This window comes from Phoxinus phoxinus (genome assembly GCF_949152265.1).
Source record: "Phoxinus phoxinus genome assembly, chromosome: 7".
Lineage (NCBI taxonomy): Eukaryota > Metazoa > Chordata > Actinopteri > Cypriniformes > Leuciscidae > Phoxinus > Phoxinus phoxinus.
This window is the reverse complement of record NC_136882.1, coordinates 25,489,557-25,516,084: the sequence shown is the minus strand read 5'-3', so window position 1 is coordinate 25,516,084 and position 26,528 is coordinate 25,489,557. Positions and strand designations below refer to the sequence as shown.

Sequence of the window (26,528 nt, the reverse complement as noted above, 5' to 3'; positions counted from 1 at the left end):
TGAAAAAATAAAACCAAACAAGTTTTTCTGAGGTAATGTGTTATGTAATCTTGTTAAAATGGATTTCATAAAATTGGTATCGGAAAAAAGTATCGTTAGGAACCGGTATCGACACTGAAGTATCGAAATTGGCACCGTATCGAAAGATTTTGAACAATACCCAGCCCTATGTACATGCCATAAATTGGACATACTCAGGCTTACACCTGTTTCATATTACTATTTGTAACATTTACAATTAAACATTAGACATCAATTTCTTTAGTATTTCTAACTTGAATACTTAGGGTAGACCTAGGCCTGCTTGAAAAACAAGCTCTTTAAAAAAAAAAATTCTTTAGAATTTATTTGTATTGTTCCTTACTGTTCTTTCTTTGTTCTTTTTTCTAAATTTATACAAAAAAAAATCCTGGACTGAGAATGTTTTTTCCCCCCTCTCAATTATTGATGATTTTTTTTTAACGACAAAACAACGTGAAGTGATGGTAAAGGGTACCATCTCAAACAGTATAGCATTGCCGCTTGCAACGCCAAGGTCATGGGTTCAATTCCCAGGGAAAGCAAGAACTGATAAGAATGTAAAATGTGTACCGGTACCTTGAAATGCAATGTAAGTCGCTTTGGATAAAGGCGTCTGCCAAATGCATAAATGTAAAATAAAGTTATGTACATTGTGATCATATAAAAGACGTTTAAAAGTTTTGAGCTCCCTTCATAAGACCATCTTGATATTGTCACTGTACCATGATGCCGCCATTGTACATGTCAGTTTGATGTCACTTTCATGTCCATTTAGAGTGCAGTGATTGCATTTAGACTAAAGTCTATTCACTGAGAGCATTGCTGTGTATTGACCATTTGGCTGTTTGCGAACAGCGATGATGTGTTTTGTGGGGGGAGCATACCTGGGGGCAGAAATGGACAGTTCTCCAGTTAAAGTCTACGCAAGCCACGGGAAAAAAAAAATATATATAAAAAGGTAATTTGAGTTTATCTTAACTCTGAGAAAAAAAGAATTGCAAGATTTAAACTTTTGGGAGTTTATATCCCGCAATTTTGACTTTTCTTCTAAGAATTGTGATATAGGCTATGTTTGCAAGACAAAGTCTGAATTGAGAGATACGAAGTACGAACTCACCATTGCAAGAGAAAAATCTGAATTCGCCTTTGGCTAAGCCACGCCCTAGAATGTAGATTGACCAATCACAGCGCAGCCAAGAACGAGCTCCCACAGAGGCTCCGACACTTTTTCACGGCGCTCCATTGACTTCAACGCAGGAGGCTCATATTTTTGGTCTCGGCAGGCTATTACGTCGTCGTTTTATAAAAAATATGGTTAAACGTTGTGCCTGGGGCATTTGTAACACAGATACGCGTTTCCCAGAGAGGTTGGAGGGGGGTGTCCGTTTTTTCCCCTTCCCAAAACCGAAGTTAAATACTGACAAGTGTCGTCTTTGGATTAAACTGTGTGGACGTCCTCACAGTCAGCGAAACCCCTCAAGGATCAACAAGCACACTTTTGTGCTCTAAGATACATTTAGCTTTTAACCTTACTGTGAAGTTAAACTAGTTACACAGCTTTATGCTGGTTTAGGTTATGATTTCGGTTCTCTGCCCTAATTGTTGATACGCTAGCACACGCTGCTAATAAATACAACTTTATACTCGCGTAGTCCGTTTGCTTTGTAATAACGATTATAGAAGTGAATAGAGACCTACCCAGCTTTGCATGACAGTGTTTCTCCTGATATTGTTAGTCACAGCCTCCGTCTCGATTAGGATATGCTGTGGTTCATTGTTTGACTGTGACCGTTATGCTTTTGCCTCTATTTGGATGCCTTGTTGCTGCTTGCGTTTCACCGTATGTCTTGAATATAGCCTTCGAACGCATACTGCAGCCCCTTTTGCCTACTTCTATCGGACACTTTATTTGCTGCTTTATAAAAGTATGATAAAATCAGCAGGAAGAGCTGTCACAGCATAAGCCATGTTGATACCAAACCAGAGCCCAGATGAAGTTGTCGGAGGTAGCAACAGTAACTAAGGGGGGCGGGGCTTAGCCAAAGGTGAATTGTGAGAAAATGTTTATACATTTACATTTTATCTATGTGAACTGTGTGGACATTATGCATCTCTACTGTTTACACCAAATCCATGGATTAATAGTTGGGTAATCATTGCAGGTTTCACCATCCAGTCCATCAATTTATTGCCTTACAAGCATAAACATTAGGGGTGTGACGAGATCTCGTGCCACGAGATCTCGCGAGACTAAAGTGTGACGAGATTTCTCGTCGAGTGAAAAGCTGTCTCGCAATATCGCCATAATTAACATAGAATATGCCATAGCTACATTCACATTGCATTACGTTGTACTCCGCGGTCGCCTCCACTGTTGTTTTGCTATTGTAAACGTCTCCTCTGCTCATCCAGCACGAGTTGCATTCGCACACAGACTGTGACAGTGCAGCAGGAATCATTTCACTGATCGCGTTACGATGGTGGACGATTTGTTGCGCATCAGTGAGTCGATCTGAGATGTCTTATAGGGCGGTTCACACAGAACGTGTTTTCCATTCCAGTGCGGTACTTTCCATTGTTTTTCTATGTAAGCGTCTCGCGCATGACACAGTATTCTAAAAACGCGGCGCTCAAGTTAAAATCAGCTCCCCCATTTCACTGCCAGCGTATCGCATTTTACAAAGCAAAAACGCATTCTGTGTGAATGGCCCCATATCTTGTAGAACGCGCGTTCAGCACCGCCACTACGGAGTGAAAATGAAAGTAAAACACGATGCGCGCAAATTAGACTGCATACATACAATAGCCCGTCTCCCAATATCAAACCTATCTCTGGTCTCTGTTTTGGTCTCTGTTTGCACTTTGAATACAGAGAGAGTTGGCCTACTTTGATTATGGTTGCACTTGCACTTAATTATCGTTTGAACTAATAAGAAAAACTGTTGTTTTATAGGCTACTGTCTGTTTTTATTTGTATTTTCAATTTGTGGAAAGTAGTTTCAGTTGGAGGTCACACACAGCCTCAATCAGAAGTTCTGGAAGCTCATAATGTACAGTAAGGTCTGAAGAGACCCGTGTGAAATCATACTTGAGAGAAGCCAGTCAGTTGAGTTTGTGGTAAAACCTTTACAGTGCTTCTATATTGTTGTATTTTAATGTATTTTGATAATTCATACTCAAAGTAGAACTGAAATAACATTCATTACAAGATGATTTAGTTACAACATTTCAAAATGCACCTGCAGACTATTTTTCCAGTCATGAATTTTGTCATTGAGGATTTCTATCAAATATTGTGCAAAAATCTCGTCTCGTCTCGTTCTCGTGAACCCAATCTCGTCTTTGTCTTGTCTCGTGAGATAAGGGTCTCGTCACACCCCTAATAAACATCTGTGTTTAGCTTCAAAGAACATCTTTGACAATGGTATTCTGTAAAAATGAAGATCCTGTTTTCTGCCATCACAATGCACAATGCACATGCAACTGCAGTGACTATGAAGTCTATTCCCAAATGGAAAACAGTTATGTTAATCTCCTGACTTCTGAAAATAGTACATGAAAGAAAATGTGCAGCTCATCCAGTCAAACTGACAGATACGTATTATTTTTTTCAGGCTTTTTGAGTGAAACTTCCCCAAACCGGAAGTGCCTCCCGTAGTAGGCTCGTTAGGAAAAAGGTGGATACACTGCTCTTTTACAAATGATAAAAGCATAGTCAGTAAGGAGGGGCTGTCAAGCCATGTAGACAAGAACATTGTAAAATGCAAGGGGGCCGTATAACGCTAAAAAAATGCATGTCTTCTGCAGGGATACAACTTTGGGAGAGGAAGAAACTGAATTTTAAGTCGTTATTCACTGACAATCTAATTTTCCCTGGCCATTTTTTCCTCATCTTATGGAAATTACCTGACATTCTGGACACGTGATGACTTTCTGAGGTGACTCGAGAGCGCGCAGACATGTGCTGCAAAAGATATGACTGCACAACAGCACGTGCGGGAAATTCCCCACAGCTTCATCTTCTGAAAAATAAAAAGCATAATCCACCAGATTAATAAAGCCACAATATTTACATTAGATTTTATAAACCATGACAAATACATAAATGCTTATTATAACGCTTTTCTGGAATCTTCAGTCACGTTGGTTTCAAACATAAGTGTGTAGGATCAGATCTAATAAAAAAAAGTTTAATAACGTAAAATACACTTTCGAATTATATCATAACATTCAAGTGTTGTTGTTTTTTACCGGGTAATGTGTAGGATTCGCCACAGATATTACAAGTAACCGCCGTCTCCGACATTTTCCACAGAACTACAGTGAGAGACTCTCTCCTCTCTGACTCTGAACTGTTTCATTAACTGATGAGCTCACTCACCAATCGTCCAATCAGAATTTCTCATCGCTGGGTGTGTCCAATCAGAGCCTTCGTTACTTTTGCATTGCATGTTTCGATGTGCTACAATCCTATCAGAAGTTCTCTTTTTGATATCTGAGATGTCACCTGTTCGATTAAAAAAATGTATTGCATAATTTACTGTAAAAAAAAAAGTTTTTTTTAAAGTTAATACTTTTGCGTTATCCTATTTTGTTATTGTAATTGCCATTTTTTCCATTCGTAGACACTAGGCTAATTAATCCAAATGTCAATTTCAACAACCATTATTCTAAAATGAACAAAGGTAAAAAAATAAAATAAAAATAAAAGTTCTGTGTGTGTGGTTCAGGTATACCCTACCTCACTGGGACAAAATGTCCCCACAAAGATGGAAATATCCCAAATCCTTGTCCTTGTGACATTTTTTTTGGTCCCCACAAGGAAAACAACTTATTTTGTGAATATAAAAATGATTTTGGGAGTGAGGCTAGATATTGTTTAATTGATATATGGGTCAGTAACTCTCCATATCCCCCATCACCATCACAATTCAGGGCTATATATTTACACTGTGCACATTATAATGGGAATGGGAAGCCTCCAAATTATGGGTTATGGCAGACCCAGACAAGGGCCTGAGTTTGAGTATAAGAAACTTTCTAATGCTAAATATAAGAATTCTATTAGCTTTATTTGTAAAAATGAGCAAACCCTGGGCTGATTCTGTGACCATGAAGATGATAAATAATAACATTGCTGATTTTTGGAAAGAAGTAAGAACTTCTAATAATTGCAGGATATATTTTCCATGTACAGATGGAGTGGAACATACAGATTGATAATATTGCAGAGTTTTGGAAACAGCATTATTATAATCTTTTTAATTGTGTGCAAAGTGAATTATATAATGTTGACTACATTGAAGGTAATGATTATGACAAATGAGGTGTAAGCAAATTGGTTGACAACAAAGCAAGTGGTTTAGATCATATCTCTGCTTTAAATATGGAAGTGAGAGGTTAGCTCTCCTTTTAGCTCTTTGTTTTTCTGGTTTTATGATGCATGGTGTTTTACCAGATTCAATGTTGTCTGTTTCGTTAGTAGGTGGGTAGCTTAATTACACAAGCTTTAAGAACTTTATTTTGTCTAAAGTTCAAGAAGATTGTGCTCGATATGATACTGTAAATGTTTATTAACTCTATAACCAGTTTGGTTTTAAAGCTAAGTACCTATCTGAGCATTTATGCATTAAAGGAAATAGTAAATAAGAGAGAAAAACTCATCAGTTATCATGTGTTTTATTGATGCATATAAAGCTTTTGATCGAGTTAACCATGATTTTTTTTTTTTTTTTTTTAAATGAGACAAAGTGGGGTGCCAGAATATATTATGAGAATTCTGGTTTATATGCCCACCAGATGATGCTGTAAAATGGGGAAAAAATGGTGTGTGACAAGGAGGAATTTTGTCCCCTGCTCTTTTTCATCTTTACATGGATGACTTAAATGCCCGAATGCCTGTAAAACTGGTTGTATGGTTGGGAATATTTTAGTGAACCATATTATGTGCAATATGAAACCACAAGATCATCTGAATATGCAGTTTTTAGGCCTAGTAGTGCTGGTCTCCAACAGCTTATGTTCTGTTTATGGTCTTGAGCATGATATTTTATATTATAATGCTATCGGTCTTTGTCAGGTGACGTCACACTCGCGATACACGAAGTGCATTATGGGCGTAACCGCCATTTGTAAGGTATCGATGCTGGGGTATTCTGATGTTGGAGAATTGTGTTTTTCATTCTTTTTTCAAACTAAAACATCCTTAACATGACATTATCATCATCATCAATACAGCAAACCTATCTTTGATATTACTACTGTGTCCTTCGGTGGGAATGTAAATAAATCCTGTACACAGCCGTTTATGAAATGTCCGTGGGCTTTAAGAGATTTATAGTTTTAAAATTGTTCACTGGTATATGCGCTTATACCATAAACAAGATAGTTGACAATGTCCAAGTATGAGGATGAGGAAAACAATTCGCGATCAGCACTCCAACTCACTGCAGTTGGCTCATATATGGATCTATGTTCTGAATGGATGACAATTTCTCCAAATAACGGTACCTGCCATATTTATCGAGTGCCATATTTATCGGTACGACCTTTTCTCAGTTTTCTTTTCAGTTATTTACTTGTTTTCTCTACTATTGTAATCTCTTCAATGCTCACAGTCAGTAGCGATACCTCAAAAATGGCGGCGTGGTGACGTCACACACAACAAACCCACGTGTCTGACAAAGACCGATAAGAGTGTTGTGATGATTTGCACAACGAAGGAGGACAAGAGTCTAAATGTTCCTGTTTTTAAATGGTCTGATAAGGATCTTGTTGTGTGTGCGAAAGTAAAATATCATTTTATAACTGAGCATATGACAGATGATGAGGTCATTGAACGGCAACGTCGCCTGTTGTATAGATAGACGAATCCGACGAGCGTTCTGTGTAGGCTGTTTATATACTGTCTATGGTAGGCTGCCATCTTGTGGCGACGCCATTACTGAGCTGTTACCGGTATGTAAACAAACCTCGTGATAACGCACCCTCGATGACAGCTACAGCCAGGCAGAATGACTTGTTGGGTTGATGATGTTAGACAGTGGCCTTCAGTCACAGATGAAGGTACAAACGATCTTACATATTATTTATGAAAATAGCTTGGCAATAGGGCTTGGGCGTCGTGACGTCATACTTGGCGTGGCGGCCATGTTGATGGCCTCGCGAATGTAAACATAACGTTACAGCAAGTGGAACGAGTAGAAGAAGCAGAGATGGAAGAAAGAAAAAAGATGTTAAACTCCCAAAAAGTATGCGGAATTTACCGTGATACACTAAATAAGGAAGCCAGGGACCGGTATGTGGACAAAATCGGTACTATTAACGGTTTGGATCCATATGAAATTGGAAAAAAAGAGTGGAGCACCGACAACGACTTGCTGCCGCCGGTTTGCATAACCGATATCTTCGGCTAAAATAGTTTGTTTTGTGAGCGCCTACACCTCAGAACAGTTCCGAAGCTACAAATCATTGGAGTCGCATGTAACTTACAGTTCACCAATGGGTGGGTTCAGGAGCTGCAGATCATAAAGCCGGCAAAACAGTGGGAACACAGTAACGTTAATCCGGACAAAGGTAAGCTGTGCTTCACCTAACTGCTAATGTTAGTTTAGTAACAACCGTTCACACATGTAGCTGCTACTTTTAACTATGTGTTTCAAAAGTATAAATACGTAACGTTATTTGAGCTTTTTTCCCGCTGTCTTCCCGTTTTAGTATTTTCCTGTAAAATATCCCGTATTTTAATAACGTTACAGTTTTGTAGTACATTTTTTTTTGTCAGCAGAGGGATAGCAACAGAAAGATGAGTGTTAAAATTTGTACAAAACAAACTAGGTAGCCGAAGATATCGGTTATGCAAACCGGCGGCAGCAAGTCGTTGTCGGTGCTCAACTCTTTTTTTCCAATTTCATATGGATCCAAACCGTTAATAGTACCGATTTTGTCCACATACCGGTCCCTGACTTCCTTATTTAGTGTATCACGGTAAATTCCGCATCCTTTTCGGGATTTTAACATCTTTTTTCTTTCTTCCAACTCTGCTTCTTCTACTCGTTCCACTTGCTGTAACGTTATGTTTACATTCGCGAGGCCATCAACATGGCCGCCACGCCAAGTATGACGTCACGACGCCCAAGCCCTATAACTATGCTAGTAGCTAGGCTAACGTTAGCTAACTAGGAAACTATAAAAAGATCTGTCCATTTGGCAACAATAAATAAATGAATGACATCAAATAAACGAATTCATGTTTTTCATTTGTGTCCATTATTTATCTCATTTTCACATTGCAAAAGGCAAGGGTAAGGTACAGCTAGAAAGTATAATATCGACCAATTAGTGTTTTTAAACCATGGAAAGAGGTCAATATAACAGCAGAACAATGTCACATAACGTTACATTTAGCTCAGGAAAGCCATTAATGATCATAGCATGTTAATTGAATAGAAAAAATAGCTTGAGAGGAGATTTTGCTGAGCACTATATTACATATTTATTATATTTTTTACTTATGTCATTAAATAATTGTTATTATTATAACAAAAACTGCATTATATTTAATTTAATTTGTTATTTTAAACCTTTAATAATACCAGCAGATTGGGCCGTCTATGTTTACAGCATTACAGAAATCTGTGTAAACCGTATGGCACCGGACAGGGGCAGTCGACCCGGGGTATTTTATGTAACTCACAACGTTTACTCTTACAAACTGAAATTGTACTGCCACCACTGAAACAATTGATAACGGAACATGTTTTCCCACTGGACATTATAAAAGTTACACGTTAGTGACAGTCGTAAATCGCGGGCTGTTTATTCCAGTGGACGCAAGTTGCAACTAAACCAATAGGAGGCAATGGCGCAACGCTACCCAGCAACAGCTCAGTTATGGCGCCCGCTTTACTTCCGGTAGTTTCGCCGGATTCGTCTATATGCAGGCTAATATAAGTTTGGCTCTTGTTCAGACAACGTGAAGACATCACTGTTTAAAGCATATTACACCACTTTATACTGCCCAGTTGTGGACAAATTATAGACCATCTAACAGAGGCTGCAAGTAGCGTACAATGATGACGCAATGAGAATTGTATTAAGGAGATAGATGGCATAGTGCAAGTGAGATGTTTGTAAGTGTGGGAGTTAACACATTTAAAGCGGAATATTATGTACAAATTTGTCTGACGACTTCATGCTTTTAAAAATGAGATTATGATGGGTCTATCAAATATAAGGTTTAACACTCTCCTCGCACTGTCTAAATTGTGGAAACACTACTGTACTTGTATTTTTGTATGTTTTTTGTGCAAAGCACAACATTTCATAAATGTGTGTACATTGATGTTTTTGTTTGTTTTTTACTGTTGTTGTGTATATGTTGGGTGTGTTTTAAAAATTGGACCCTGAGTCTGTAATAAAAGTTTGTTTGTTTGATTGATTGATTGATATTATTAGTGTATGTTATCTGTGTATCTCTCTGTGAATTGAGGGTTTTTGATGATAACATTGTGTTGCATTCTCTATACATATACATTTCAACAAAAACTAATATAAATGTTTTTAGCATTAAAATGCAATTGTCACAGTAAACTGTCACCTACAAGTGGGAATACCTTATGGACCTACCCTTTTAGACAGAATTATCTACACATTCTTTCTCCATCTCTTCTTTATCTTTGTACACAATTCCTGACAACTCCCTCTTTTCTTTGTTCTTTCTGTCTGATTACATATTTGCTTTAATACATTCTAGGAATGATTGAAATATCGGACATGTTTATATATCTGCTGATTTCAGAAGAATTTTTTGATGATAAATGTTAATGATTTTCACCAACAGGAAGGGAATTTTTCAAAAAAATGATCCTAGGTCTCTAACTCACATTTTTCATTAATTTGACAGATGAAAACACTCTAATAAAGCTCTTTCTGTCAATACAGTCAAAGCAGTAAATACAATTGTGTGACAGACGTGTGTAACTTAAATATTCTCAGATTATGAATTAAATGTTTTTTCATTTATATCAATATAGCCTACCTGTCATTTTTTTCTCAGTTTTGATGTTGGCATAGTTACATTTTTGACTTCATAAGAGGACTGTGTTCTACTTTATAATCAGTAAAACAGGTCAGCCGTAGTGTATGAAGGCCTCGTTTCTCATTTATGAATTTTTTATTTTATTTTCTTTGCAAAAGTCAGACTTAAAAAATGCAGCAGTATAAACCGTAGCTGGACAAAATCAGACAAAAATCAGAATACATAATGGACAGTCTGATGGAGTACAGTGAGGACAGGACGATTACAGTTTGAGCAACCGTCAATCAAACTGGCTCTACATCTGGTGAGAAAAGAGGCTTAGGTTTGTCTGACCATTTACTCATCCAAATAAGGAGGGGGCAGGGTATGAGGATAAACTGGCTTAGGATTTACTAGAGAAATATTCAATAGATTCTTCTGAAAATATTTGTCAGAATATCTTATTTCCTAAAGACAAACAGCTATAATTGCAGAAAGTTGTTCAACAAAGTATAAACATGCTCTCCTCTGTCAAAACTACAGCCATATGTTGTATAGACAGACCTATATCTCATTATGTTCCAAGATCCCGCCTCCTAAATCCTCCCCCTGCTGCTCAGAGACACAGACATAATCTTCCATCTTTCAGAGAGGAAAGACAAATACATTGCTCTGATAAATCAAAGTGTGGAGCTTGTGAGGAGAACAGGACAGCTGAACACACCACTGGATTTTGTATTTCTTCCTCACTAAAAGGAGAGCATTACGTGAGGATTACCCCAATAGGGCAGGTGATGATATGGAAGCATTGATCTGATCAGTCCTCTAAATCACCTCACACAATCTTTTTACTTGGATTTTGACTATGGGACCACTGCATGAACCAGGATGGCAGAAGAGAAGCCGAACCAAAAGTTGTGGAGAATACCAGCACTCCAACGTAAGTAAAGGAATAAACTGTAAGCTGGTGTTTGATGGCTGTATACACAATCATCAATGATCATATTCCAATACTGCAGTGGAGAAGTTATAAATAGAGGTAAACCAATAGTTAATGCAGCATACATTGCAGTATACATAATGAGATTGATTTGTTTTATTACCATCACATTGTTTTGCCATCCATTCACCAGCTCTGATGCACAGCTGAATCTCCATTCGATTGAAACAAAACACACAGCTGTGATTTTGATAAATAAGAGATGGAGCCAACACATTTTTTTAAATTACTTTAATTAATGAATGAATTACTTTAAGTGTATATTGTCACCTCCTTCAAAAACATATTTTAAAGAATTATAATATATATAAATAATTTAAAATAGTTGTTTATTGGTTTATTTAGTCAGGGGTAATAAACACAATTAACAACACATGGATACAATTTTACAACGTGAACGTTTTAGCCAGATTGTCTAACTTTCATTAACTACATTATAGTAATAATATCAGAGACATAGCCCTGTAGTGCTTTGACATACATTTCACCAGTAGGCCAACCTTAGGCGACTGCTGATCAAAAATAAAAAAATAAAAACACATTGTGCTACACAAATGATCAAGCTTCACGATCTTCTTCCACTACAAAACTAAGCAAATAAACAAATGGCCATATTTCGTTTTAGTTACTCAATATTAGCTTCTTGTTTATTAAAATATTATATAGATATACAATTTTTGGGCTCATAAAACTGAATATCAGCATGGCTGTGTGATTACCCGTGTTATGTAATGCTGGCTATCACTCTTTTTCTTTTATTGTATTACATTGCTCTCTCTTATTCTTTCTTTAGAAGTCCTCTCAGCGCAGACAGTCGGCTCCCTCTATTATTCTCAGCAAAGCCCTTACAAAGTCAAAACCTGTCTCCAGGTATGATACCAACGGTTCATCTCCTGAACTTCTTTCCACAATACCACATCACAATCTTTGAAAACTAAAAATGCGTATATAACACATATGATTTCAGTAAACATAAATATCAGACTGCATGGCCATATAGGATTTTACAGTCTGTTTCAGTCTCAGTGAGCAGTTTGTTTCTCACTTTAGCACAATGTCACAGTCAGCGCTTGTGTGCATGCAAGAGGCTTCTGAATATATTATCATTTTACTGAAAGAACACAACGAAGAGATGCTACCAAAACCAGACTGTGTGTGGTCTCACAACCAGCATCTGCACGTGTGTGAGTGTGTGAAAGAGAGACGCAGAGAAACGGAGTTGTCAGACAGGCTGTCAGAAGAGTATGTGTACCTTCTGAAGTCTACTTTTGTCTGATGTCTGATAATCAAGGACGTGGAAGAGCGATCAAGCCATGTTTAATTACAGACGGGTCGATAAACTGAGCGTGTTTTCTTTTGCAAACATTTACGGGATGATGTCTGGCCATGAAAAATTGTCTGTATTTTCTGATGTTGTCAGTAATGTCTCTTTTTCTCTCGTGTGTGTCAGGGATTGTGTATCTCAGGTTAGCCATGACACTTACGCCCTGATCCAGTCTCTGCTCACCCCAACGAGAAAGCTCATTTCCCAAAGCAATGTTCTACTGCAGACAGGCCTTCAGACCCAGGACCGATTCCTCATCCTTTTCACAGATCTCCTCATCATCACCAAGGCCAAGTATGGAGGAGGAAAATAGTTTGTTGTTGTTGTTGAAATGCACATCTTTTCCAAAGTTTGGTCAGTAAGTTAAGAAGTCATCTACTTACAAGGATGCAATTATCAGACTACAGTAAAATATAAAAAATATTGTGAAATATAGGTTTTCTATTTGAATAGTACATTTTAAAATGTAATTTATTCATGTGATGGCAAAGCTGAATTCTCAGCATCATTAATCCAGTCTTCAGTGTGACATGATCTCTCAGAAATCATTGTAATATGCTGATTTGGCAGTTAAGAAACATTTCTTATTATTATAATGCTTAATATTTTTAATATTTTTGTGGAAACCAGAATTCACAAGTTTAAAATAACAGCATTATTTAAAAATAGAAATAATACATTGTGCGATGACTCAATTTGACTTTTTTGTCTATTTTGATCAGTTTAATGCATCTTTGCTGGATATAAGTATTAATTTATTAAACAACCAAATGTACTGACCCCAAACTTTTGAGTGTACAGAGCTGTAAAATGAATGTGGATGGTATAGTTCTGATAATTTGGTCTTGGAATAATTTGACATGCTTTTTTTCAGGTCAGTAATGCAGGTGAAGCAGAAGGCGTGTGTGCGTGTGAGTGAGATGTGGACAGCCAGCTGTGTGGATGAGGTGTGTGAGGCCATTACTGATTCAGAGAGGAGCTTCGTCATGGGCTGGCCAACTTACAACTGTGTGGCTACTTTCAGGTACACACACGCACACACACACACACACACACACACACACACACACACACACACACACACACACACACACACACACACACACACACACACACACACGCACACACATGCACACACGCACGCACCATGTAAACACAATCTAAATGGACCCACTGATTTTGCTGGTTAAAATTATTTTGTGTGTGTGTATAGCACTTCAGAGGAGAAAGACAGGTGGCTGTCTCTCATTGAAAGGTCAGTTATTGTTATTTTAGGTCTACTTATTTTACTTTACTTTATAAAATAATTAATTATAATAATAATAATAAATAAAAAAATAAATAAACACTTTTATCCAAATTTCTCTCTACCCTTTTTTAATAAGTTGTATAAAAGAAGAGAAAATGTGTGATGATCCCAAGATGATTCCACTCAAGATATTTGCAAAGGATGTAGGGAACTGTGCATATGTAAGTACTGATCGTCTTGTGCTCTTAAAATGATTTTATTGTAGCTTGTATTGTATTGTAGCTTTAATGTGTAAATGAACGAGAATTTGATTTTGTCTCTAGGCGAAGACTCTTTTGATCAGCAACACAGACTGTACCTCTGATGTCATTAGCACAGCACTGCAACAGTTTGGTCTTTCAGTAAGTTAACACTGCACTACATTTACAATTATAATAAGAAATACATGTCTGATTATTATTGTTTTTTTTATTATTTAACTTATTGATTGCTTTTGTATTTGTACACAGGGTGGAATAAAAGATTATAAGTTGTGGGTATGTTCAAAACAAGATGATACTCCATACCCTTTAATTGGTAAGATTTTTGTGTGTGTGTGTTTCTCATATTATTTAAGCAATCAAACATTTTAACTAGATTAAATGTCATACTTTTCCTGCACAGTAGCCTACCTGTTTGTAAGGGGCTTTTTGTTCCACCAGGTCACGAGTTTCCTTACAGCATAAAGATGAGCCACATTCGCCTGCTGCAGCAAGATGCAGTGACATCCTCCTACAGCCAGATGGCGCTTGTGCCTATTGATGCTCACTGCCAGTTCTTCCTGAGGCCTAGTCGTAGTCAAATAAAAAACACCCTCACAGGTGAGATATGGCCACCATACTATGTGTTCTGTTTTTTAGTATGCTATAGTATGATATTTTTGTATGAATGAAATAACCAACTCTATTTTACTTACTGAAAACAGTATTTTTAACTACTGTGAGGATTTCCCTCTGCAGTAATGGCAGTACATCAGCCCACACATCTATGTCAAAATAAATAAAGTCTGACCATTAACATTAAGCCATATATTCTACAAATACCTACCTTATGGAATAGATTTGGCTTCAAATCAACAGCTCGTTTCCCATCAGATGTGTTCTGATACTCACCAATCCCTCACCCCCAAAACTAACACATAACTGTCTCTTTTCTTTCTGGCCTCTCGCATATATTTCTCCCAGCAGAGCAGAAAAGCAGCAGGAGGAGGATGTCTCTTATTAGCTGGGCATTTAAACGAGGCTCCAGCATTGAAAGGGCTGTCCAGTCAGAATCTCCCGTCCACACCATTACTCCGGCTTCTGGTCATCTGTTTGGTCGGCCGCTCAGTGATGTGATAATTGACAACACCCTGCCATCACCTATTGTGGTAGGTACTGGATGTACTGAAAACCCTCAAATTTTAGGCAGTTAAAAAGGAGATGGGTGAATCTGATTGTAATGGTTTAATAATATACCAATTCTTCATAACATAACATTGAGTTCACTCTTCATAACATTGAGAATGATTGACTGAAGCAGTATAATACTAAGATTGTTATATTACAGTATATAACTGAAAAGCTGTATACCATTATTATGAAATAATGTTGAAAAGAACTAAGAAAAGTTCTTATTCGCTTATGAAAAATCTTTAATTAAAAAAAAAAAAAATCATATAATTACAATAATTTATAATAACAGTATTAAAATAATAGTATTAATAGTAATAAAACCACCTGCTCTTTTTAAAGGACATTCTGAAGTGTTTGTGCAGCGAGGGGGCCGTGACTCGTGGTATATTCCGGCGCTCTGCCGGAACGAAGGCCTGCCGAGAATTGAGGAAAAAACTGGATTCTGGTCACTATGGAGATCCACTGAGTGGAGAATCTGTACTGGTTACCGCTGCAGTGTTTAAGGTAAATAAGGGGAAGGTTTGTGAATGTATGTACAATTACATTTTTTTTTATCTTTTTGAAAGAAAAGTAATTTGTGCTCGCCAAAGCTGCATTTATTTAATAAAAAATACAATTAAAACAGTTATGTTGTGAAAAATTATATTATTACAATTTACTACTGCTTTGGGTAAGCTAAAATTCAGCATCATTACTCCAGTCTTCAGTGTCACATGTTCCTTCAGAAATCATTCTAGTGTGCAGATTTGGTGCTGAACAAATGGTTGCATTTTTTTTTTCATTCTTTGATGGACGGCATTTCAAAAGAGCAGCATTTATTTGAAACAGAAATCTTTCGTAAAATTAAATTAAATAACTTTACTGTCACGATAGATCAAATTAATGCATCTTTGCGGAATAAAAAGTATATCAATAAAAAAAAGTAAATGAAAAAACCCACTGACCTCAAACTTTTGAACAGTAGTGTAACTCAGAATAAACATTGATTTTATTTTATGGCACCTCTGTGTTCTCATATCTGTGTATCTAATTGGTAGGATTTCTTACGCAATATTCCTGGCAGCCTGTTGTGTGAGGATCTCTATGAACAATGGCTTCAAGCAGTGGAGCATGATGGAGAAAGAGATGGTCTCATGACGGAGAGGAACATGGTTCAGGAAGTTCAGAGGTAATGTTCTAGTAACACTAGATTAGTTTTTGTAATGCTAGTGTACTCAGTTAATAAGGATAAAACCTTGATAATGATGGATCAGGGCCATGATTAAGCAGATTAAGGTTTAGTAGCCAATTTCCTATAGGTGTTTTTTTTTTTAGATGTCTTGATTCTGCCCACATTCACAGGCTTGTTCAGCTCTTGCCTAAAGAGAACGTCCTGCTGCTGAGAAACATCATAGCGATGCTGCACCATATACAGCTCAGTGCTGAGCACAACCAGATGAACTCTTTTAATCTGGCTGTGTGTATAGCACATAGCTGTCTGTGGAGTAGCAGTAAACAATCTCAGGAAAAAGACGCCAAAAAAGTGAGCATGCTTTATTATTACCAATTTATTATAATATCTGCGGAGAACAGGAGTATCCGCTTCAATCATCATTATTACATTTCAAAGAACATAGGAAAATGTAATAGCAAATTTTCTCTGTACACAGGTGTGTGACCTTGTGCGTGTCTTGATTGACAACTGCTGTGCGTTATTTGGGGATGAAATTATAACCCTCTTAAAGGATTTGACTGAAGATAATAGAAGCAACCACGGATCAGGTTACTATAAATACAATCATACTTCACAATCGCATGCACACCAATACAAAACTCAAAACTACACTACACATAATATTTGGTCAGCCTAAAAAAGTGCTTTAGCTAAAGTAACTACTTTTTAAGTCAACAATATTCATATGACTAAATCATCCTGAAAAAAAAGAAAGAAAAAGATTTAACACGTTTAAAAAAATAGAACTATATAAAACTTTGTTAAATTATTTATTAAAAAAATGTGTTGCATTTGTTTAGATGTTCTTCATCAATGTTACAAATCCTGGCCCCAGTGCCAAAAACAATGTGGTATTGTGTTATTATTATTTATTAATAATATTTTGAATTAGCTTTTTTTATATATTTTCATTTTAGTTTTATGTACTTTTGACATCTTATATTTCTATTTAGCTTTCATTTATTTTTAGATTTAGTAATTTTAGTACTTCAACTTATTTTACATCAGTTAGCTGCCAAGATAACATTTCTTTTTAACTTTGATGTTATGTTATGTAATATTTATATTTTCAATATAACTTTCAATTAACAATTTTTTAAGAATAGTTTTAGTTTTAGTAAACATTATCAACACTGCCTTTACCTAAAATGACCTGAAGATCTGAACAAGGGTCAAATAAGTTCAAAATAAGTAAGAATAAGAATAGCAGATTTTCACTTTTTACATTTCTCTTCTCTTTCCGCCTCTAGTTGGGTCCCTGCAGCATATGTCAGACTCAGGTTATGAGAGTCTCAAGAATGAGGTAAATACTGACACGGAGGATATTTCTAAGACCCGTCCACTTAAAGACAGTCGTAGTATGGACTCACTCATGTCACTGAGTGATTGTGACCTCGAATGTCCAGAAAACAACCTGGTGTCTTTCAACCCACCGGCACAAACCAGGAACTTTACACCAGCTGTGCGTCAACCCCGATCCCTTATAATACACAGGCACTCCATACCTACCATTGCTTTGACTTTTCATGAGCAGACAGAAACCTCAGAAAGTGGAAAATATCAAGAGTTTAAGAGACCTGATGAGGTCAATGATAACACAACTTTTTTGGAAAACAACTTTCAGCAACTGAAATTCATGAGAGAAAAACAAACTTCACCGACCTCCAATGTATCATCCCCAGTAACGTCACCAACAGTCTCATCTGTGAGTTCAATGGAGAATCCCTTTTCTCCTCAGAGCTCTCCAACCAGGGGACAATCTGATTGGCTTGCTCTAAACAACACAGATTACCAGCACCCAATCACCTCACCGAATGAGAAACCGTGTCAAGCACATCATCAGAGGAACGTTGCTGAAATTGAAGGGGGTTTACAGCCTAAAGTGACCAAGAATCCTCCTCCTTATCAGCAGGCCTTACAACAGCTGAATAGAAAACTGTTCTCACAGACTCCCACTCGAACACCTGTGAAAACCACAGGGCAGCTACATAAAGGAAAAGGGATTTTCTACAAGGGGCCCGGGACCCCCACACACGGCCCTTTAGGAGACCACCAGGTGTCCCCTGCTCCTCAGACCTTCAGGTTTTCCGATCAAACCAAGACAGAAGAGGAGGTCAAGCTACCACAGAGTGTGTTTTATGGACAGAGCTGCAAGTTGATGGTGCGCAGTGTCAAGGGACAGAATGCAGGTTCAAAGTCTAGCAAAATCAATGAGCAACAGTTGAGGATTAAAGCACTTGATTTGCACCCCTCCTCCGGGAAAATAGTTGTGGACTGCTTGATGGATACTTCCCCTCTCGGAGAGGGACTGACAGACAACCAGGCCGCAGGGAGAGGCCGCAGGCTCAGCTGTTGCAGTAGCAGCCAGTGGGTTGTGTGAAGACAATTGGAACAGTTATGTTTAAAAACAGCACATAAACACTGGGATACCAACTAATTATAATAACCTGCAGTTTCTTGTAATCAACAATAACTGCTCCATGTTACAGAATTATTGAATTTTTAGGGATATATGAGCTATTTTGCTAATTTTTGTTATTTAAATCCTAAGTAAAGCGTTTTTTGAGCCTTTTTTTGTAAATATTCATGAGCATATTTTAGTAATATTCATGAGCATAAGAACAATATGCATGAGATAGCATTTACTCAAAATAACATTTCCTTTTTTACGTTTTCACCTGATGAAAATGAAACTCAAGGATTTAGACACAGAACACTCACCCTTTCAGAATTATATAAGGACATAAGCCATTTTGCTTGTTGATCCTAAAACTCAATTAATTACTCAAAGATGAATGCCACATTTCTGAGGTCCAAGATGATTTCATAAGCTGATATTCGTGAGCATTGTAATGCCTTGTAAAAAATAACCATAATTTTTTACTGTAATAAAAATATATTGTAAATACAAGATTTTATTGTTCTTTAAAGAATGCTATTTTGTATAGGGCTAAAGTACTTTTCATTTTTGTAATTTTTTTGAATAAGTACGACTGTAAATCTTATTAAAACTAGTAATCCCATCCGAGTGTGACCTCGTTTATTTTTCAACGTGAGTGTTCCAACATATTTCAGCTTGATATTTCATATTCTCAATGTGCTCATGTCAACATTCTTTAACACACAAATAGAACTTTGAAATTATTGTGCTGTTATGTCAATTCTAAGATATAATAAAACATGTACTTGAGGATGATGTTGCAGCTTTCAAAGACAAAAACAAAAATGACAACTTAAAAAGTTAAACATCTAATTTATTGCAACAAATCAGTTACAATTTTATCTGCATTCAAAATGTATTCCAACAAGATGCTCCCAGCTCTCATTGTCACACAAAGAATGGCAGAATCTGCACAATTAAAAAATTACAATCACCAAATTATAAAAACTACTTACGGCAGCAATGTAAATAACATTAAACGATAAATGTTATCATTTAAATTGTACTATTTTAATAGAAACCTACATATTAAAATACCTGCTATTAAAGATATTTCCATATTGCAGTGTTTATGAGATATGCTGGGCTTTATTTAATAGATTATACTTTGGGTGGGGCTGTGGAGGACTCTTTTTCACTGTCAACTCGCGCATCAGATATGACGTCTGGCACCCGCAGAATCATCCCATCTAGTTCCTTCCTCAAACACACCTGGCAGCCCAGACGAGATCTAAAAGACACACATGCAAAAAAGAAACTCTTCAACAAGGTCCATGTTGTTATGTTGGGCAGGAAATCCAACCGCTTGCCTATCATTCAGACCGCATGGCTTATATAAAACGTGAATTGACTAGCCAACATTAGCTGCTAACATGCATTTCTCTCAATAGGCGCATACACTATACACTCTGACAATCTTTGAAACGCCTCTCAGGCAGTAAATGAAAATCAGTAAATCAGTCATGCAAATACGGCTCCTATCTCTCTGAATAGGGAAACATTAAATCACCAATGAAACCTTACCACAACTGTCTTTATAAATTTTGTTTCTAAACACTTAAATTATGACCAAAAGAACCTTTTTAGGCTGGACCGGCCAATACAATTGCACATGTGCAGTTAAGCACGTGTCTCAGAACACTGACTGTTTTTACCAGAGCTTATAAAAGGCAGCTGCAGTGACTTCAATTCATTATTGCCTCTATTATTTAGAAGGAAGGACTTATTCTGCATTGCACTTTTCTAACTATACTGTGGAGATGACAAGTCTGCGCCATCAACTTCATATTCGCAGCCGACACTGACATTTAGAAAACAGTTTATTGAAAAATTATTAAAATGTTGTCAGGCAAATTCAGAATCGTTACTTCTGCTGGTGTCGCTGCAGCAAGCTTAACGCATGCGCTTAAACGCTTCATTTATATTTGAAAGGCTTATTATTATAATTGAATCTTCTGTAATGTAGAACAAGCAATGTTACATATAATATTCTTACTCAGCCCTGAAACTCAAACCAATTTCTGATGGTTGGGTGAAGACTTAGTGTTTACATTTACAGGGGAATCAACCTATGAATGGCTTACTAATTGTTTTCTCTGCATATATGGAATAGGACAGAGCATTTCAACATAAAAAAACAAACAAAAAACAGACACTTTCTTCATTAAATTTTCTAATACAAAACTATAATTTTTTTTAAACAGATCTTCTGTTGTTCAGCGATGTTAAGTTTCACAGCATAAACCAGAAAAGCCTGGGGTTCACTCACGTGTCTGTAAGCCCATAAGCCAAGTCCAGCATGTCCATTTCCTCATCAGAAACAGGTCCAAGCTTCTTATAAACAGCTTCCTCAAAAATAAGGTGGCATGTAGAGCAGGCCAAAGTTCCCTCACATGCACCTAGTTCAAAAACCCAAAACAGACACACAAACATATTACCCTACAAGCTAGTAACACTCGCAGTCTACTTAAATTTATCAGGTGACAAGCATTAAAATACTTTTCCAGGCTAAAGGAGTAGCTGTTGACCTCATTTACCTTTGGATTTGGACATTCAAAAAGCCAACACAGCCCTGTTTACACTGAGCAAATCATTTTTACGTTTTTAATGCACTCACATATGTTTACCTTTACTATTTTTCAGTCACTCTGCAGTAATAGCATATGGACTGTAAAAAATATTTTTATTCAGGAAGCCTAAAAACTTGATTTATTACAACCAAAAATATTATTTAAAGGGAGAGTTCACCCAAAAATTAAAATTCTGTCATTCATTACTGACCCTCATGTCATTCCAAACCAGTAAGACTTTCGTTCAACTTCGGAACACAAATGAAGATATTTTTTGATGAAATAGTAGAGCTTTATGTACTCTCCATTGACAGCTACGCAACTACTCTTTGACACTTCAAAAAGTTAGACAGCTTTGACGCTTAAAAATATCATAAAGAGATCGTAAAACTAATCCATATGAGTTGAGTGGTTCAGTCCAAATTTTCTGAAGAGACATGATCGTTTTATATGATGAACAGATTTTATTAAGCCTTTTATTCACATACAAGCATTCATCAACTCACACATCCGTTGTAGTAAATGGAAGCTCAAGAATCTTTACATGAAGTGCGAGAACCAATGAGGTTCATTTTCGTGTTACACAGCACGTTTGAGCTTCCGCAAGAACCAATAAGGTTCATTCTCGTGTGTTGCGCAGTACATTTGAGCTTCCTTTGTTCTCACACGTCAAGCAAGTTCGGTTCAGCTTCTGTTTAAGTTCACTAATGTTTAAATGTGAATTAAATCTGTCCATCACATAAAGGGATCATGTTTTTTAAGAAAATTTGGACTTGACCGCTCAATTCATATGGATTAGTTTTACGATCTCTTTATGAACTTTTTGAAGTGTCAAAGAGTAGTTGCATAGCTGTCAATGGAGAGTACAGAAAGCACGCAGATTTCAGCAAAAATATCTTTATTTGTGTTCCGAAGACGAACAAAAGTCTTACTGGTTTGGAATGGCATGAGGGTGAGAAATGAATGACAGAATTGTCATTTTTGAAATTGATAGATCTATCCCGTTAATATATAACTGAACCAACTTAATATTTACTTATTACATTACATTGATTACATAGGTTACACAAAGTTGTTTTTAGGGTCAGAGCAGGTGAAAACAGCACTTCACTATTTATAGTGTGTGAAAGAGATCTTGAAATATCTGAACAAATATTTGTACATTATGTCCAACATTCTTTAATAACTTACCAAATCCATCAATATCTAGATCATGGTTGACAACGACATCAAGTAGTGAATCTCCAATTGATGCTTTCACTGAAATCCTTTTTCCATCACGATTTAGGAAGTGGATTGCCACCTTCTCTTCAGCCCTGCACAGAGAGACATTTTTATGCCTTAAAGTGAAAAGATGAAGCCATCATCAACATTAGAAGTGCTATATGAAAAACCTACAACAATGATTTGTTGTATCACTAAGCACCTTTTGCTGAAAAATTGGGCCAAACCATTTGTTTTAGTTAAACACAGACCATTGTTAAAGAAGCCAAGGGATTTCCCTTGAAATGTAGATCCCTGAAAAATGCACTTTTGAATAAAAATTGGCTTTGAACAACCTACATTAGGTTTGATTCTGTTATTCTGTTAAATGAACAAATATAAAAAACATTGTTGTAGTTCCATTTCATTCATACTCTCCTGTCGTACCGCTGTTCTTCATATTCAGTAAATTTCAGCAATAGTTTCTAAGCTGAATGGAATAAAGAATAGTCATCTATGGTTCAATACACAACTACAACACCCTGAACATGAATTCACCTAAGCCCTGAGAAAAGACGATTTATGCACGGAGGCTTAAACAAAAAGAGGGGATAGGGTTTGTTTTGTCTTCAGCAGGCAAAAGAAGATATTTTGAAAAAAAATCTGTTTATTTTGTCCATAGGCCTATACGGTACAATTCTGTTTTGTAGTAATACAGAAGCCTTTATACAATGGAAGTCACTATACAAAATTGTCTCCTCATAAATCATATAAACAAGCGCACACACACATTTGGTCACACTCTCCATAGTTTATTTCTCCATTAAGAATGTCACACACAATTAAATAATATTTTCACATACATGTTTCACAGTTAAAATGTTCTGTAATATTATTTACCTTGATGTTTCTTAACACATCACATGTCAGACATGCAGGTTACAATGTCCTTTTCATTTGTGATGAAAAACTTGTGATTTTATGAAATGAAAGAGAAACCAGAGTTACACAATAGACAAGTAGTCTAGGCCACAATGTTTAGGCCACATATTGAAAAACTGTTCAAAAGTTTGGAGGCAGTAAGTTTTTTCTTTTTCTTTGTTTTTTTAAAATTGTTTATTTATTCATTCATCTTATTTATAAAAACCACAGTAATATTATTATTATGATACTTATGATCAATATTATTATAATTTAAATAACGGTTTTCAATTTTAATAGATTTTAAAATGGAATTTATTCCTGTGACATTAAAGCTGAATTTTCAGCATCATTACTCCAGGCTTTAATGTCACATGATCTTTTGAAAATATTATAATATCCTGATTTAGTGCTCAAGAAATATTTCTTCATATTATTATCAATGTTGAAAAAACAGTTGAGCTGCTTAACATTTTTGTGGAAACATTCTGCGGAATAATTAGATTTTTCAGGATTCTCTGAATAGAAACTTTTGCACAGTAGTGTATGAAGGACTGTTTTATAGCGTTGCCCTGAACTACGGTCAAGATTGTGAAATATTTGACGGTTGAATGTCATAACTGACCAACCAGAAACACGTAGGCCTACTCCAGAGAACCATTTATAAAAATGAGCTGTAAAATCAGAAAGATATGAATGTAGATACTGAACAGAATCCAATATCCCGTTTACCCAAAATACACCCATTGTATTAGCTGTGGAATTGCCAATTGGTGAGACCACTAAAAAAGTTTGCAATCTTCAGTTATCAAAGCATCAGCCACAACAATAGTCTACATTATTAAGACACCAGATCCAAAGATAAAAATGAGATAAGGATAGATAAGATAAAAAGTAAAGGTAAGTATGCAGTAAAATAAAGAACACACTATTATTTCTACCATGGCACACATGCTCAATAATATACTAGTGACTCAATAGCCTTGGCCTAAAAAACAAACAGCTAAACAACTTGACATTTAACCCATTGCATAAACTGGAAAATACAGTGAACCCTAAAAATATCTGAACACTCAAGCCGCACATAAAATACATGAATGTCGCTGTATAAGATAAAAATCATATACAGATATCAAAATACCATACCAAGTGTCAATGCAAACAGATGATTCTAGACCACACAAAGCATATCTGAACCATGTTTTCAATTACTTTTATACAACTGATCTCAAGGTCATTTTAATGATAGTATATAATCAGTCCTTCTCACGCTCACACAGCTGTCCTGATAGCACACGTAGCCTACATCACGGAGAAGTCTATTTGATGTGCATGTTTACATCTGGAAGACGTATTTTTAGAGTGTTTGCTCATCTGCAATACGTCTATAGGACGTTTCCTTTCAGAAGTCAAAAAGACGTTTAGAAAATGTCTTTATGTTTAGGATTTAGAATGTATGTAAAACTGACATCTTAAAGACGTCTGTCAGATGTTAGTAAACAGCAAATGCTTTCCAGATGAAGTGATCTTCCACGTTTGCTATCTGGTAACCATTGTAACGTTAGTTAATCACATTACCTATGAACATGTCGTATTACAAACACAACAAAAACAAAAAAACACTGCACGTTTGTATTTTCAACACTATATTAATTGTTTTATTATCTGAACCAAAAGAAACTGATTGGTGACATGTTTGCTTGACAGACGTGCAACTCGTTTTAATATATTATCGAAGGACGTTCACACGTTATGCAAGCGAGCCACACACTTTTCGGGACATTATGTAGGCTACACTAAACATAATTGCTGACAAATAACAAAGATTGGTCCTTATGACTCAATATCTGTGTCAAATGCCAGTTTCTTACCTTAGTGAACGGGTGAATGTGTTTATTCCTCTACTATGTGTGTTGATCTCGGTCACGCATTGAGGAAACATTCTCGTTTGACTGAAAGTTTGTTGTGCCGCTTTACGCATAACAGCCGCTCGCTGGAGGAACACTCTCAAAATACATGCCGACATTGTAGGCTAATATATTTTGTTGACAGACCGTAGAATAACTAACTATCACAGTTGCATGTGTGACAGACTTAAACTTTCGACTCTTTATATGCGGCGGAAATGTAGCTGTTCAGCCGTGACGTCAATTTGTATGCCAACCCGGAAATAATTCGTCATGTGTTCCTGCTGGAAACAGGCTGGAACATAGACATGTATGGGCTGGAATAGTATGCTCTTATTTTTATTTATAAGAATAGCGCTTCTGGATTTGAGTAAAATACAGTCTGTGTTAATTATTTTCACATTTTTATTTGAATGCTATCTTAATAAATTAATCTTCCACATCATACGCATTTATAAAGTGTTTTATTGGATGGATTTTCAGTAATTAAACAGTAAAATAATTATAATGAATAAACAATTAATGCAACATTGAAAAAGTAACCTGCACAAATATAAAACCATTGTTTTGGAATACAAAGTTAATTAAAATTATTTAATTAAACTATTAAAACGAATAAAAAAAATACTATATACAGGTCATGGGACACCTTAACATACAGTATTTGAGCTAAAGTTAGCACTTGCCATGTCCTTTAGTTACTGGTGATTGTATATCATTTTAAATGTGTTATATGCTAAGTTATATAAATAAAGGTTTCCTTTTTTCCCCAGAACTACCAGAAAGAAAGAACAAGATTCAGAGAACTTTCCAAACATCATCACCATACAATGCTTAAAATTCGATCGGATAGATTTTACATTCTGCGATTGTAAAATGTAATTGCTCAATGTTGCTCACATTATTTTTATGGCTTTGTTCAGACACCAGAGATATGTGTGAAATTAGGGCCCCTGAAGAATGATGCAACATGTTTCATTTATTTAACTGGTGTGTATCATTATTCTCTAAAGTAAAATAAATTCTCTGAAGCAGGTTGTATTGAATGTTTTACAACAATTAAAGCTTTCACTGTCACAGCAGTGAATCAGAAAGCAAGATATTAATTTCTCCTCAAATTGCATGTTGAATGTGTAGTCACATTAATCACATTTTCATTACTCTTGAGACTCAAGATAGACATGCATCCCAATCAGATTTCAGATCGTCCGTCCAGCAATAAGCAATGC

General features: G+C 36.3%; 3 protein-coding genes across 6 annotated transcripts in view; 1 reads left to right on the top strand and 2 right to left on the bottom strand.

The window, feature by feature from the left end:
* The window catches only part of rnf17 (ring finger protein 17), a 50,628-nt gene extending 46,232 nt beyond the window's left edge, over positions 1-4,396 (bottom strand). For 2 of the 3 annotated variants that reach the window (XM_079617626.1, XM_079617625.1), the window contains exons 1-2: positions 4,273-4,393; positions 3,928-4,043 (exon numbers count right to left, since the gene is read on the bottom strand). In XM_079617626.1, coding sequence (XP_079473752.1) covers positions 3,928-4,043; positions 4,273-4,327 — 171 coding nt within the window. In that variant the 5' untranslated portion in view covers positions 4,328-4,393. Of the gene's footprint in view, positions 1-3,927; positions 4,044-4,272 lie in introns of all 3 variants that reach the window. The other variant, XM_079617624.1, reaches the window with a different exon arrangement.
* A 6,025-nt stretch (positions 4,397-10,421) lies between these two features.
* Positions 10,422-19,280, top strand: arhgap20 (Rho GTPase activating protein 20). 2 transcript variants are annotated; one of them, XM_079618796.1, is made up of 15 exons: positions 10,422-10,979; positions 11,833-11,909; positions 12,490-12,657; positions 13,238-13,387; positions 13,577-13,618; positions 13,749-13,833; positions 13,936-14,013; positions 14,122-14,188; positions 14,314-14,472; positions 14,839-15,020; positions 15,385-15,549; positions 16,083-16,213; positions 16,387-16,567; positions 16,695-16,806; positions 17,509-19,266. In XM_079618796.1, the coding sequence occupies exons 1-15, from the start codon at positions 10,905-10,907 to the stop codon at positions 18,636-18,638; spliced, it is 2,802 nt and encodes a 933-aa protein (XP_079474922.1). In that variant the 5' UTR covers positions 10,422-10,904; the 3' UTR covers positions 18,639-19,266. The 2 variants fall into 2 exon arrangements, with proteins under 2 accessions (XP_079474922.1, XP_079474921.1); XM_079618795.1 differs by having other exon boundaries at positions 10,666-10,979; positions 14,836-15,020; positions 17,509-19,280.
* Positions 19,281-19,418: 138 nt separating this feature from the next.
* Positions 19,419-25,613, bottom strand: fdx1 (ferredoxin 1). The gene is made up of 4 exons (XM_079618797.1): positions 25,264-25,613; positions 22,460-22,584; positions 20,968-21,097; positions 19,419-19,929 (listed from the first exon to the last, which is right to left on the bottom strand). The coding sequence occupies exons 1-4, from the start codon at positions 25,416-25,418 to the stop codon at positions 19,800-19,802; spliced, it is 540 nt and encodes a 179-aa protein (XP_079474923.1). The 5' UTR covers positions 25,419-25,613; the 3' UTR covers positions 19,419-19,799.
* Positions 25,614-26,528: the final 915 nt, after the last annotated feature.